The sequence below is a fragment of the Bubalus kerabau genome, chromosome 4 (assembly GCF_029407905.1).
Source record: "Bubalus kerabau isolate K-KA32 ecotype Philippines breed swamp buffalo chromosome 4, PCC_UOA_SB_1v2, whole genome shotgun sequence".
NCBI lineage: Eukaryota > Metazoa > Chordata > Mammalia > Artiodactyla > Bovidae > Bubalus > Bubalus kerabau.
The window spans coordinates 17,704,798-17,720,453 of record NC_073627.1 but is presented as its reverse complement, the minus strand read 5'-3'; the positions used below and the strand labels follow the sequence as shown (position 1 = coordinate 17,720,453).

At 37.7% G+C, this 15,656-nt stretch overlaps 1 protein-coding gene across 1 annotated transcript in view; it reads left to right on the top strand.

The window, feature by feature from the left end:
• Nucleotides 1–15,656, top strand: part of EFCAB13 (EF-hand calcium binding domain 13) — a 239,483-nt gene that overhangs the window by 75,467 nt on the left and 148,360 nt on the right. Inside the window, exons 14-16 of the mRNA XM_055579601.1 lie at nt 562–636; nt 5,577–5,720; nt 13,736–13,807. Coding sequence (XP_055435576.1) covers nt 562–636; nt 5,577–5,720; nt 13,736–13,807 — 291 coding nt within the window. The remainder of the gene's footprint in view (nt 1–561; nt 637–5,576; nt 5,721–13,735; nt 13,808–15,656) is intronic.

Below are 15,656 nucleotides of genomic sequence, written 5' to 3'. Positions count from 1 at the left end.
AAAATTCTTAGAAATGTTTTATTCATTATAATTGGGATATTATGAAGAATTTTTAAGGTATAAAGTGACTATTAAAGTATTTAATTGTTTCAGTAACATACTTGAGTAAAGATATTAGTATGAATGTTAGCCTGATGTAGAAGAAGCCAAGAGTCAAGAGAGCTCTCTTCTAATTCCTGATTTTGTATTATCTGTTGTGAAATCATATCATATATGCATGTTTTTTAAACCTGTATAAATAGTATATTAATTCTTTGCCTATGTATTTACTGAGTTGTTGCAAGGTCAAGTCAAGATAATATAAGTTTAAAGTTAAAAACGTTGTACACTTGTGACTAGGAGGATTTTTGTTAAGTTTTCTTGGTGTTTTCAGGGCTTAGTTTTTGCCTATAAATTGAACTGCTTTCCCCCCTTATACCCATGTATTTTTAGTGGTTAGAATTAGCTGATGGATGTAATTATGTTATCTCCCTGAATATATAACTTATTTTACATAATTTAGTATTTATCACAATAAATCTTCAAGTTAATACTGAAGAAAGTGTGTTCTTTTCCCTTTAGAAACAAAAAAAGTGAATTTTAAACAATTTGTTGATACTATGATGAGTAACACAGAACGCTTCTCTGAACAATTAGGTAAGAATTTGTACTTTTTGTGGACTAAATAGTTTGACAGATTTTAGAAAAATGTAATACACTAAAAGAACTAGGCATCCTGAAGATCATCAGGCAAATAAATAGTTGGCTTACTGCTATGTTTGACCTTAATCATCTCCATTACTGATTCCTAAATCTAGAAGACCTTCTATATGCAAATGAATTGAAAGCTATCATAATCTTACTACTCAACCTCAAACTTCATTATATAGAGCTAGAATCATATATATGAAATCCATATTTTGGGAAGATTTTAAATGTTTTATTACTTTGGGAAAGTGATGCCATCTAGTGATCATAGCTGAGTACTATAATAAAAATTTCTGGTTTCAGCTGTTCATATTTTTTTCATCTTCCAATTTATTTGATAACATTGTTGAGCCATTACTATGTATCAGATTATATATTAAGCTGTGAGAGTGCTAAAGACACTGTTTGAAAATGAAAAAGACAGTCTTTGTCACTAAGAAGCTCACTGTAAAAACATGTAAGGTCATATCAGTTCAGTTCAGTCGCTCAGTCATGTCTGACTCTTTGCGACCCCATGAATTGCAGCATGCCAGGCCTCCCTGTCCATCACCAACTCCTGGAGTCCACCCAAACCCATGTCTGTTGAGTCGGTGATGCCATCCAACCATCTCACCCTCTGTCGTCCCCTTCTCCTCCTGCCCTCAATCTTTCCCAGCATCAGAGTCTTTTCCAATGAGTCAGCTCTTCACATCAGGGGGCCAAAATATTGGAGTTTCAGCTTCAACATCAGTCCTTCCAATGAACACCCAGGACTGATCTCCTTTAGGATGGACTGGTTAGATCTCCTTGCAGTCCAAGGGACTCTCAAGAGTCTTCTCCAACACCACAGTTCAAAAGCATCAATTCTTCAGTGCTCAGCTTTCTTTATAGTCCAACTCTCATATCCATACATGACTACTGGAAAAACTATAGCTCTGACTAGATGGACCTTTGTTGGCAAAGTAATGTCTCTGCTTTTTAATAAGCTGTCTAGGTTGGTCATAATTTTCCTTCCAAGGAGTAAGTGTCTTTTAATTTCATGGCTGCAGTCACCATCTGCAGTGATTTTGGAGCCCAGAAAAATAAAGTCTGCCACTGTTTCCACTGTTTCCCCATCTATTTGCCATGAAGTGATGGGACCGGATGCCATGATCTTAGTTTTCTAAATATTGAGCTTTAAGCCAACTTTTTCACTCTCCTCTTTCACTTTCATCAAGAGGCTTTTTAGTTCCTCTTCACTTTCTGCCATAAGGGTGGTGTCATCTGCATATCTGAGGTTATTGTTATTTCTCCTGGCAATCTTGATTTCAGCTTGTGCGTCTTCCAGCCCAGCGTTTTTCATGATGTACTCTGCATAGAAGTTAAATAAGCAGGGTGACAATATACAGCCTTGACGTACTCCTTTTCCTATTTGGAACCAGTCTATTGTTCGATATCCATTTCTAACTGTTGCTTCCTTACCTGCATACAGATTTCTCAGGAGGCAGGGCAGGTGGTCTGGTATTTTCATCTCTTTCAGAATTTTCCACAGTTTATTGTGATCCACACAGTCAAAAAGGCTTTGGCATAGTCAATAAAGCAGAAATAGATGTTTTCTGGAACTCTCTTGCTTTTTCGATGATCCAGCAGATGTTGGCAATTTGATCTCTGCCTTTTCTAAAACTAGCTTGAACATCTGGAAGCTCATGGTTCACGTATTGCTGAAGCCTGGCTTGGAGAACTTTAAGCATTACTTTACTAGCGTGTGAGATGAGTGCAATTGTGCGGTAGTTTGAGCATTCTTTGGCATTGCCTTTCTTTGGGATTGGAATGAAAACTGACCTTTTCCAGTCCTGTGGCCACTGCTGAGTTTTCCAAATTTGCTGGCATATTGAGTGCAGCACTTTCACAGCATCATCTTTCAGGATTTGGAATAGCTCAACTGGAATTCCGTCACCTCCACTAGCTTTGTTCGTAGTGATGCTTCCTAAGGCCCACTTGACTTCACGTTCCAGGATGTCTGGCTCTAGGTGAATGATCACACCATTGTGATTATCTGGGCCATGAAGATCTTTTTTGTACAGTTCTTCTGTGTATTCTTGCCACCTCTTCTTAATATCTTCTGCTTCTGTTAGGTCCCTACCATTTCTGTCCTTTATTTAGCCCATCTTTGCATGAAATATTCCCTTGGTACCTCTAGTTTTTCCCATTCTATTGTTTTCCTCTGTTTCTTTACATTGATCTCTGAGGAAGGCTTTCTTATTTCTCCTTTCTAGTCTTTGGAACTCTGCATTCAAGTGGGTATATCTTTCCTTTTCCCCTTTGCTTTATGCTTCCCTTCTTTTCACAGCTATTTGTAAGGCCTCCCTAGACAGCCATTTTGCTTTTTTGCATTTCTTTTTCTTGGGGATGGTCTTGATTCCTCTCTCCTGTACAAAGTCACTAACCTCCATCCATAGTTCATCAGGCATTCTGCTATCAGATCTAGTCCTTAAATCTATTTCTTACTTCCACTGTGTAGTCATAAGGGATTTGATTTATGTCACACCTGAATAGTCTAGTGGTTTTCTCCACTTTTTTCAACTTCAGCCTGAATTTGGCAATAAGGAGTTCATGATCTGAGCCACAGTCAGCTCCCGGTCTTGTTTTTGCTAACTGTATAGAGCTTCTCCATCTTAAGGTCATATATGTATATTTTAAATGGAATGAAATTAGTACCTTAAAAATTGGTGCTAAAAGTAGGATTGTGTTATTTTGTGGCATATATTAGGAAATAGTGCACTTTAAATAACAGCCATTTTTACCTTATGTATCAATTTAATTTGTTTTTTATACAAGGAAGCACAATTGGTTAGTTGGGTGAAAGGATTATTTGCTTGTCAGTCACTTTTCCTAGGAATTTCATTTTTAGATTATTTCCTTTCTAATTCTTTTTCTTCAAGTAATTTTAAAATTAAAGTCAATGCCAAGAGAAAATAATTTTAGTAAAACCATTTGAAGCACATTCAGTGACTGGATGTATATTTTTACATTGTGTACTCATTCAGATTTTATGTAAGCCACTTGATTATTCTATGTGGTTGCTGTAGAATTTATTTTAGTTTTTATTCTTTTATCTTGATTTTTATTTGTTTTTTTTTTGTATTTTACAAGATAATGGCTATAACTACCTGTGCTATACAGTGTATCTTTGTTGCTGTCTAGTTTATGCATAGAAGTTTGTATCTCTTAATCCCATACAGCCATTTTGTCCCTTCCCTCTGTTCTTTCCTCTCCTCACTGGTAACCACTAATTTGTTTTCTCTATAGGTGAGTCTGGTTCTGTTTACTGTATATATTCATTTATTTTCTTAGATTCCACATAAAAGTGATATCATACAGTATTTTTCTTTATCTGACTTATTTCACTAAGCATAGTATTCTCTGCTACTGCTGCTGCTAAGTCACTTCAGTCGTGTCCGACTCTGTGTGACCCCATAGACAGCAGCCCCAGGCTCCCCCGTCCCTGGGATTCTCCAGGCAAGAACACTGGAGTGGGTAGCCATTTCCTTCTCCAATGCATGAAAGTGAAAAGTGAAAGTGAAGTCACTCAGTCATTCCCGACTCTTTGCGACCCCATGGACTGCAGCCTACCAGGCTCCTCTGTCCATGGATTTTCCAGGCAAAAGTACTGGAGTGGGGTGACATTGCCTTTTCCGTCTGTGTCTATGAGTTCTGCTTTTTTAGATTTCACATATAAGTGAGATCTTCTAGTATTTGTCTTTCCCTGTCTGATTTACCTCACTTAATACCCTCAGGGTTGCAAATGGCAGAATTCTCTAGTCGCTGAATAATATTCCATTATATATGTCCCTTCCTCTTTTGTTTTGTTTGCTGGCTGCTTCTTTTCTGGCTGACTTTTAAATGTTAGTGTGATCTCAGATTCCATTCTGAGTCTCATTCTCTAAGGCTTTCCCTGAGTGATCCTACTACTTTAAATAATACCTGTATCCTTTTGACTCCCTATTTATCTCAAACTTAATGTGTATGGAAAAGAATTCTTGTTTTCCAACAAGCTCATTCTTTTCCTAGTCTTTCCTATCTCAGCTACTGACCCTACTCTCCACCCAGCTGCTCAGGTCTCAAACCTAGAAGTTCTTCATGGTCCCAGTCCCCCTAGACTGTCATTCAGTTCATCATTAAATGCTCTCTCAGCTTTATGCTCAAAATACATCCTACGTTTGTTCACTTCTTAGCATCTCCATCGTTTTCACCCTTGTTGATGCCACTGTCATTTTTTCTGTGAACTGCTACCACTGACATTTTTCAAAAACTTCCTAACTGCCTGGTCTTCAGAAAGTTCATGGTCTACATAGCAATAGAATAATCGTTATACTTTTGTAATAAGATAATTTCACTTCCCTGTTAAAACCTTACAAAGGTTTTCTGTTGGAGTTTTAATAAAACAAAATTTCCTTCCATAGTCTGCAGTGGTATCGTGAAGAGGAAATAGTTATCCAGAAAAGGATTTTGTGGGGAGATACAGAGAAAAAGATATTTAATGCATGGTTTTATCAGTTGGACATGTTTGTGAATTCAGGCTATTGTATGGCAAAACCAATACAATATTGTAAAGTTAAAAAATAAAAGAAAATCTATAGTTCAATGAAAGTTATTCTTTATAATGATTATTTAGGGGTGCTTAGTTATTTTTAAGTTTCCTTATATATGGAACTATAAGTTCTTGAAATATTTTACAATCTTCAAAGATATACTTAATTTTATGTTATTTTATTACATTTTAATATTTGGAAGTTGGCAATTAATTTATCTCTATTTGTTATTCTTCTTAACCATAAAAATCTCAATTCATAACTATTCCAGATAATAGTTTGCTGTATTAATTTCTTGAACAAGAATGTTGTAAAACATGTGTTTTATGTACCCTTTAGTATTGCCTGATACTATTGAAAACTTCCACAATCTCAGCAAAGAAAAGATGAGTGCTCCTGATCTGTGTAATACTCTGTCTAATTTGAACAATAATTTAAACAAAGATGAATTCATGACTGCACTGAAATTGGCAACAGCTGATGGTGAGTATTCCAAATACTAAAATGAAAAGATATATGGTTTTATCTTCTGCCAATCTTTATTTATCCTTATATCTTGTATTTGGTTGATATGCCAGGATATACATTTAGGAAATGTAAAGAAAGCTCATATTGTTTGACTGTCCTATAGAAAATAATTAGTATCTAATATATTACTGCTCTACATTGATCAAATATGCATTGACTGTAACCGGATGAGGCCAAACTGAATCCAAGTTTGGCTACTTGTTGCTTGAAAGGCCAATACTCAGGAGAAAAGTATTGGTGGAAATGGAGAAAGTTGCTTTATTCAGGCCAGCAACCTGGAAAGATGGTAGACCAATGTCCTAAGACCATTTCCAAGTTGCCAGTTAGGAGTAAAGGTTTTAATGCCAGTGTGAGGGAGGGACCTACATGGTGCATGAACAGCTTGTGCACAATTCTTGGATTGGTTGGTATTGATTGATTAGTTTAACTTTATCAGCATAACTTTTCAGGTATCATCAACCCTCTGACTTTAACCCATCTGGAGTCTACATGCTTATGGTCAGCAGTTTTCATCTGGTGAAGTCTACTTCCTGTAGGAACAACTTGAGAATGTGTGTTAGACCCTGATCTATTAACAAATCTTTCTGGGAACTGGGAATTCAGTGACTCTGCTGTGTAACTGGTTTGTAGTTTAAATTTGTTACCAGTTTCCTGGCCCAACAGCTAGCTATGCTTTGTTTTTTGTATTTTCACATTTCATAATCATTTACTCTTGAGCCAGCCTTTTGGGACTCTCGGGAGGCCTAAGAGAGTAAAAGCTTTTCTATACGTAAAAGGCAGGTGGAAGATATGTAGGTGGTGGTCTGTCCTGGGAAGACAGAAGGCCTGATAGAGTCCTGCTTGGTTACTTGACTACTTTTAAGTTCCATAATATGTTAATGGAAAATGGAATATCCCAGTGAACACAGGGAGTTAGGAAAACGGTTTATATCCCAGTTTTATTAATACTTCTTGGGATAGTCGTGTTGTTTGGTTGAAACAGGCTTTTATTTAATTTGTTAGGAAAACACATTTGCTGGTGGCTACCACCTGTGCCTCGTTAGGAAATAAAAAAAGATTCACACAAAACAAAAAAAAGTTCACAAAAATACTATAAAAAAAGACAATAGAATAAAATTTAAAAAATAAATACTCCATTATATACTGCTGATATTCTGCATTTAGGAAAGAAAGAATCCATAGCTACATGTGATCATTTCTACTCTCTCATATTCTTAGTACCCTGAAGTTACGAATGTATTTTTATACTCTTTTGTGTGGAATGTTTATGCAGGACTAGCCTAGTAACATAAGCATGCTGTCTGGGGTCTTTATCAAAAATTGTCATCCTCTGTGAGTGTTATTATCCCCCTTTTCTCCTTTAATTGAGGCTGGTAATTTTAGACTTTAATCGTGTGGATTGTTTTATTTATTGGGATATATGAGGTAAGAAGGGTTGATTTAAACAAAAGGGTAATTTTCTGGTAGTAGGGATTTCCTCCCCCCCACCCGCCCCCCCACCCCCGCCCCTCTTTTCCTCTGTGGCAAAGTTTCAGGTTCTTTTGATACAGTGAATGGAAGTTGTGGGCAACATGTGCCAGAGAAAATATCATATAGCATTTATTTTAATCAGACCAATAAAACATTTTATGCATTATGAAAATAACTCAGCTGTCTATAAAACCTCTTACTGTGGTAATAAAGCCGGTCAAATGGTATCCTGCTGCTGCTGCTGCTGCTGCTGCTAAGTCGCTTCAGTCGTGTTGGACTCTGTGCGACCCCATAGACGGCAGCCCACCAGGCTCCCCCGTCCCTGGGATTCTCCAGGCAAGAACACTGGAATGGGTTGCCATTTCCTTCTCCAATGCATGAAAGTGAAAAGTGAAAGTGAAGTCCTATTCATTATTATATACTTGTGAAGCAAAAATGTACTATGTAAAATGTGGATTATTTTACCATCTAAATCTGAATATATACAAGATATTGAAAACTATATGTGGACTTCATCTGTCATACTGTTTCTTCTTTTAACTTTAATCCTTTCATACAAAGTGATTTGGTTCTTATTTTAGTGTACATGGGTGCTCAGTCGCTTCAGTTGTGTCGGACTCTTTTGACCCTGTGGACTGTAGCCTGAGAGGCTTCTCTCCCATGGGATTCTCTAGGCCAAAGTACTGGAGGAGATTGCTGTGCACTTCTCCAGGGGATCTTCTCAGTCCAGGGATTGAACCTGCGTCTAGAAGCTCATGTCTCCTGCATTGGCAGACGTTCTTTACCACTAGTGCCATCTAGGAAGCCCCATTTTATTGCTGTGGTTTGCAAAGTTTTGAAATTCTTTATTTTTGGTTTTTGTTTATATTTGGTGCTGTTAAATCAGTAGAATTCTTTTGTTCCAAATGAAATCTTGTAGAGTACCCCAATGTATAAAAAATAAAAGTTGAGTTCTTATGACCAAAGTAGGTAACATGACCAAGTGAACTGATAAAGCATCTCAACACATCTTTAGAAATATGAGAAAGAACTCAAGAATTATTGTCCTGAAATAATCATTTGACCAGGTTATGTTAAAAAGAAAAAAAAAAAACAGATTTAGGTTCCCTCTACGTGAATTACTTCCTGGCTGTTGATGGTATTCCATATTGACTCCTCAGTATTTTAAAGTATATTTAAAATGAAAAAATTAGTTTTATGATGATTAGAAAAATGCATTGAAAAGTAAAAAAGGTGTGTATCATTTGGAAAATTCAGAAATACTTCCCAAATATCAACTTATATACCTTTTGAGTCCCTCCCTGTTTCTGATGAAAGATCTAAATGAAGAGAGTTGAGGTTGAGCCAAACTATGTCAGGATGATGTGGAAATACTTAAGGGGGATGTGAGAGGCTGAATCCATAGACTAGGAATTATATGGAGGAAATCATTATAGTTTCATAAAGTTTCATAAAGACTTCAGATACTCTCTTCTCTTCTGGTTTCTCCAGCTTTACTTGTTTTAGGTTTTTAAACTTAAACTGAGATGTATTTGTTCTCTTTCTCCTGACTCTGACCTCTGATGGAATTGAAATTAGCTAAATAACTTTTTTCTTTTGGGTTTGACAACCTGATTCAGAACTTGTCTTTGTGATATTGCTATTTTTGTTTATACTTGTTAAAGTTAAGTCTGAATATTTATTTCAGGCTCTAACTTTGAAACCTGGTATTTGTTGTGGTTAACCTTGTGTTGGTGGTTTAGCAAAGAATGAGTGCCAAATTCTAAAATCTCTGTCTACCCACATGTCTTTTCATAGAACATATTTAAATGTACCCAAGGAATCTTTTCTAAAACCTGTGGTTGCTTTTCTGTTTCAGCATATGTAAGAACTTAAGGACCAAATGGAATTATAGGTCACAGAGATTTGTGTCCGTGTAAACAGCCCAACCCTAGATGCAGATTTTGTTAAAGCACCTGCTAGTGTTATTGGCACCTGGTGACCTCAGATGCTCCTTGTTTGTTTGCTTTTTTCCTTTCTTTCTTTTAGAATTCTAAATAGCTGAATTTAGTTGTGTTTGAATATATGTGCTGGATTCAGAGGAATCTCCACTTAGGTGACTGAGCTGCAATGCCTACTGCTTACTTTAAGCTGGTCTTTGAAAGTGAAAAGTGAAGTAGCTCAGTCGTGTCGGACTCTTTGTGACCCTGTAGACTGTAGCCTATCAGGCTCCTCGCTCCATGGGATTCTCTAGGCAAGAATACTGGAGTGGGTTGCCATTTCCTTCCCCAGGGGATCTTCCCGACTCAGGGATCAAACCTGGGTCTCCCACATTGCAGGCAGACGCTTTAACCTCTGAGCCACCAGGGAAGCCCCTTAAAGCTGGTCTTGAGAAGGTCTTTTTGTAACCAGTCTTAGAAAATTTTATTATCTTGCTTTGCTGGTTGATATGAGGCTGGTAGGAGATTATCCAGAGTAACAGAATATAAAATAATCATGGGAAATGGGATACAGAAACTCTTTGTATCCTTTTCTACCCTTTCTCCCCACATCAGAGAGATACCTGACATATTTAAGGCAGAGCTCTTATAGTTAGGGAGATGTAGGGCCCTACTAAGGGGCTTCCCTGGTGGCTCAGAGATAAAGAATCTGCCTACAATGTGGGAGCCATAGGAGACGTGGGTTTGATCCCTAGGTCAGGAAGAACCCATGGAGAAGGGCATGGCAACCCACTCCAGTATTCTTGCCTAGAGAATCCCATGGACGGGCTACAGTTCATAGGGACACAAAGAGTTGCACATGACTGAAGCGACTTAGTATGGCTCAACAGGGCAAAGTGAAAGTGAAGTCGCTCAGTCGTGTCCGACTCTTCGTGACCCCATGGACGGTAGCCTACCATGCTTTTCTGTCCATGGGGTTTTCCAGGCGAGAGTACTAGAGTGGGTTGCCATTTGCTTCCCCAGGGGATCTTCCCGACCCAGGGATCGAACCCGGGTCTCCTGCATTGTAGGCAGATGCTTTACCATCTGCACCACCAGGAAGTCAACAGGGCAGGGTCCTACTAAAAGACAGAAGCTGGAAAAATGCAATAAAGATACATGCTCTTACTAGACAGTATGGTTCCTAAAAATCCAAGTGTTAATTTGAAAGCCAAGGAAAGATAAAAGATAAGACACTGTTGGTTGTAGCTATATGTGTATATATATTTCCAGTTTTATTGTATCAGGTCAGATCAGTCGCTCAGTTGTGTCCGACTCTTTGCGACCCCATGAATCGCAGCACGCCAGGCCTCCCTGTCCATCACCAACTCCCGGGGCTCACCCAGACTCACGTCCATTGAGTCAGTGATGCCATCCAGCCATCTCATCCTCTGTCGTCCCCTTCTCCTCCTGCCCCCAATCCCTCCCAGCATCAGAGTCTTTTCCAATGAGTCAACTCTTCGCATGAGGTGGCCAAAGTACTGGACTTTCAGCTTTAGCATCATTCCTTCCAAAGAAATCCCAGGGCTGATCTCCTTCAGAATGGACTGCCTGGATCTCCTTGAAGTCCAAGGGACTCTCAAGAGTCTTCTCCAACACCACAGTTCAAAAGCATCAATTCTTTGGCGCTCAGCCTTCTTCAGGTCCAACTCTCCCATCCATACATGACCACAGGAAAAACCATAGCCTTGACTAGATGAATCTTTGTTGGTAAAGTAATGTCTCTGCTTTTGAATATGCTATCTAGGTTGGTCATAACTTTCCTTCCAAGGAGTAAGCATCTTTTAATTTCATGGCTGCAGTCACCATCTGCAGTGATTTTGGAGCCCAGAAAAATAAAGTCTGTCACTGTTTCCACTGTTTCCCCATCTATTTGCCATGAAGTGATGGGACCGGATGCCATGATCTTCGTTTTCTGAATGTTGAGCTTTAAGCCAACTTTTTCACTCTCCTCTTTCACTTTCATCAAGAGGCTTTTTAGTTCCTCTTCACTTTCTGCCATAAGGGTGGGGTCATCTGCATATCTGAGGTTATTGATATTTCTCCTGGCAATCTGGGTTCCAGCTTGTATTTCCTCCAGTCCAGCATTTCTCATGATGTACTCTGCATATAAGTTAAATAAACAGGGTGACAATATACAGCCTTGACGTACTCCTTTTCCTATTTGGAACCAGTCTGTTGTTCCATGTCCAGTTCTAACTGTTGCTTCCTGACCTGCATATAGGTTTCTCAAGAGGCAGATCAGGTGGTCTGGTATTGCCATCTCTTTCAGAATTTTCCACAGTTTATTGTGATCCACACAATCAAAGGCTTTGGCATAGTCAATAAAGCAGAAATAGATGTTTTTCTGGAACTCTCTTGCTTTTTCGATGACCCAGCAGATGTTGGCAATTTGATCTCTGGTTCCCCTGCCTTTTCTAAAACCAGCTTGAACATCAGGAAGTTCATGGTTCACATATTGCTGAAGCCTGGCTTGGAGAATTTTGAGCATTACTTTACTAGCGTGTGAGATGAGTGCAATTGTGCGGTAGTTTGAGCATTCTTTGGCATTGCCTTTCTTTGGGATTGGAATGAAAACTGACCTTTTCCAGTCCTGTGGCCACTGCTGAGTTTTCCAAATTTGCTGGCATATTGAGTGCAGCACTTTCACAGCATCATCTTTCAGGATTTGGAATAGCTCAACTGGAATTCCGTCACCTCCACTAGCTTTGTTCGTAGTGATGTTTTCTAAGGCCCACTTGACTTCACATTCCAGGATATCTGGCTCTAGGTCAGTGATCACACCATCATGATTATCTGGGTCGTGAAGCTCTTTTTTGTACAGTTCTTCTGTGTATTCTTGCCACCTCTTCTTAATATCTTCTGCTTCTGTTAGGTCCATACCATTTCTGTCCTTTATCAAGCCCATCTTTGCATGAAATATTCCTTTGGTATCTGATTTTCTTGAAGAGATCCCTAGTCTTTCCCATTCTGTTGTTTTCTTCTATTTCTTTGCATTGATTGCTGAAGAAGGCTTTCTTATTTCTTCTTGCTATTCTTTGGAACTCTGCATTCAGATGTTTATATCTTTCCTTTTCTCCTTTGCTTTTGGCTTCTCTTCTTTTCACAGCTATTTGTAAGGCCTCCCCAGACAGCCATTTTGCTTTTTTCATTTCTTTTCCATAGGGATGGTCTTGATCATAATTGTTTATAAAATGTATACTATTAGGATTGAAAGATGTAGTGGAAGGATTAACAAGATCAAGATAATTAACACATTTACACCCATTACCTCATATATTTAATTTTGTGTGTGTGTGAATGATAAGAATGCTTAACATCTAATCTCAGCAACTTTCAAGTGTAAATTGCCATATTTTCAACTATAATCACCATGTTGTACATTAGATTCTCTGAATTTATTATTCTTTTTCTTTTATTGAACCTCTTTTTCTTATAACTGAAAGTTTGTGCCCTTTGACCTATGCTTCTCCATTTCCCCTTCCCCCAGTCCCTATCTACTTTATGTTTCTATTAAACTGGTTTTGTTTTTTTTAAATTCCACATATAAGTAATACCATACAGTACTTGTCTTTCTCTGTTTGGCTTATTTCGCATAATGAAATGCATAATGCCCTGCAGGCTTATCTATATTGTCACAAATGGCAGAATTTCCTTTTCTTTATGGCTAAATAATAGTCCATCATGTATATATAATTAAAAAAAAGGGGGGATGATTGGATCATGTGGTAGTTCTATATTTAATTTTTTGAGGAACCACTATATTTTAAAAATAATGACTGTACCCGTTTACATTCCAATCAACAGTGTATAAGAGTTCCTTTTCCTCTATATCCTCACAAGTATCTGTTATTTATTTTTGGTAATAGCCACCCTAACAGATGTGAGATGATATCTCGTTGTGGTTTTGATTTGTATTTCCTTGATGATTAGTGATATTAAACACCTTTTCATATACTTTTTGGCCTTTGTAGCTATATATTTAAGCTCTAGGCAAGGTTTTATCTGCTGTCGATACACTTTCTGCTTATACTGTATTCTAGTCTATGATCATAAACTATAGTAATTCTAAATCCTTGAATTAATTTTCCCTGTTTCAGATTCAGAAAACAAAGCGCTTGTCACTTTGACTTTGTAATCTAATACTTATGTATTTTTGTGTAAGAAATAGGTGTAAACATCAATCAGAAATTCTAGCTATAGAACCATCTGAGTTTGGAAAAAGTTTTACATCTGCTACAGTATTTTTATCTTCAAACATTTGAAAGGCTAAAATTAAATTGAGATTTGTCTCTTAGTTTTATTTCTAGTGATATGGATTGCATAGTTTCTCTTGACTATTGGAAATGAAAATCTCAGCCTGATTTCTGCAGCCATAAGGTTTATTCATTCCATAAAATTAATCTTTTGGTCACTCAACAATATACAAAGAAAATATAACTTTTACGAGTACATCAAGTAATTTACATTTTCAAAGATTTCTTTATTGAATCCAACTTTTGCTTCAGTGAGGCTGATTTATTTAAAATGTTTTTCTTACAGAAGGTGACAAAGTACAAATTGAAGAATTTGCAAAAGTGGTAAAGGAAATGCATGATACCTCCAAGTTAGAAGGTAAGTATTGGATTACTTGTGACTATTAAATTTATTTTTATTGAAGGGATGCCTTTGGTTTTGCTTTTTACCTTTTCTAGTTGTGCTAATTTCTGATTAACATATTGACATTGATCTATTTATAGGTAGGCAGAACTTGGTTTTGATTAAAAGTTGACAGGTTTCTTAATGAAAGAAAAAAGGTTTTTTTGTAGAAAGGGACCTGCTTAAACCTATTTTTAACTCTTTTTGTTTTTAGGACTTTATATGTAGAGTCAGCTACTGGCCTTAAAATTTTTCCAGATATGAAAATTGTATATATCATTTTAAGCCTCAGACTTAGGACTCCATCCTGTGTATAGGCTTCTATATTATATAATTTCTCATAAATCTTTTGCTTCTTTAATAGACACTTATCATGTTCCTTTTGCTTCTTTAATAGACACTTATCATGTTTTTGTTAAATATCAGAGAGACCATGTGCAGTTCAGTGGCACAGGTTTTCTATTATTTGACTTCCATTTTGGTTTAAAAGTTAAAGATGTAGGACTGAAACCAATGAAGATAGTGCTTGTGGGGTTTGTGTACTTTCTTGTTTGGAAAATATGTTTAAAACAGTATTACTGGTGATTTATTTGAATAACCATTCAAATGACTATTTGATCAGTGAGCACTCTTGAAAAGAATGACAACTCAGACAAATGTTAGGGAAAACAATGCAGAGTCATTTCTGTGTGCAAAGAAGTACACAATATACTTTATAGATTTTCAATACATAGGCTTTCTTGGCATATGAAATACCCACCACTAGAGCTCTCTGAAGGAGATCAGCCCTGGTATTTCTTTGGAGGGAATGATGCTGAAGCTGAAACTCCAGTACTTTGGCCACCTCATGCGAAGAGTTGACTCATTGGAAAAGACTCTGATGCTGGGAGGGATTGGGGGCAGGAGGAGAAGGGAACAATAGAGGATGAGATGGCTGGATGGCATCACTGACTCGATGGATGTGAGTCTGAGTGAACTCTGGGAGTTGGTGATGGACAGGGAGGCCTGGCGTGCTGCGATTCATGGGGTCGCAAAGAGTCCGACACGACTGAGCGACTTGAACTGAATTGAACTGAACTGAGAGCTCTCTTTTAGGTTAAGAAATGTATTTAATATTTTCTGGTTTACATATAAAAGTATTTTACCTGGGTCATAACATAATTAGCATCAACATAGTATAGTAGTTAATTAGATTAGCTAAGGAATAGGAAACAGGGCATAGTAGTAGAAAAGAGCATGGGCTATGGAGTATGATAAGAGATGGGGGTGTGGTTCTTTGACTTATTAGCTGCCTACTCACTCTAGGCCATTCTGATTTCTTCATCTTTAAAACAAGGATGCTAAAAACATCGTGTTTCTCATACAGTTGCCAGGATCAACTGCAAAAATATATATAAAGCATAGTTATTAGGTACATATTATCTGCTTAGCAAATGATAGTTAACTTTGAAATCAGAGAGCAGAGCTCAGATGGTAAGAAAAAAAATGTTGAAATTAAGCCATTGAGAAAGGAGAACAGGTTAGGCACCTGAATCTTGGGCATGGTCACAGGGACTAGGGAGATGGATTGGAATCTGCAGTCAGTGCAATATAAGACCAATAACTGCAGGGAAGAGTAAACAAGGGCTACCCAAGAAGGAAGGAGTTAGCATAGCAGGCCCTGCATTATAACTGATCAGGCTAGTTCACTGTGTCTCCACTGTCCACTGGAGAAATTGGAGGGGCCTGGAGAGGAGGCATAATGTGCAAAGTTCTGTACTTCCCTTCAACAAAGACACATATAGTCTTAAAGGATTATGGTCAGTGTCTGATCTGGTAGTTTAGG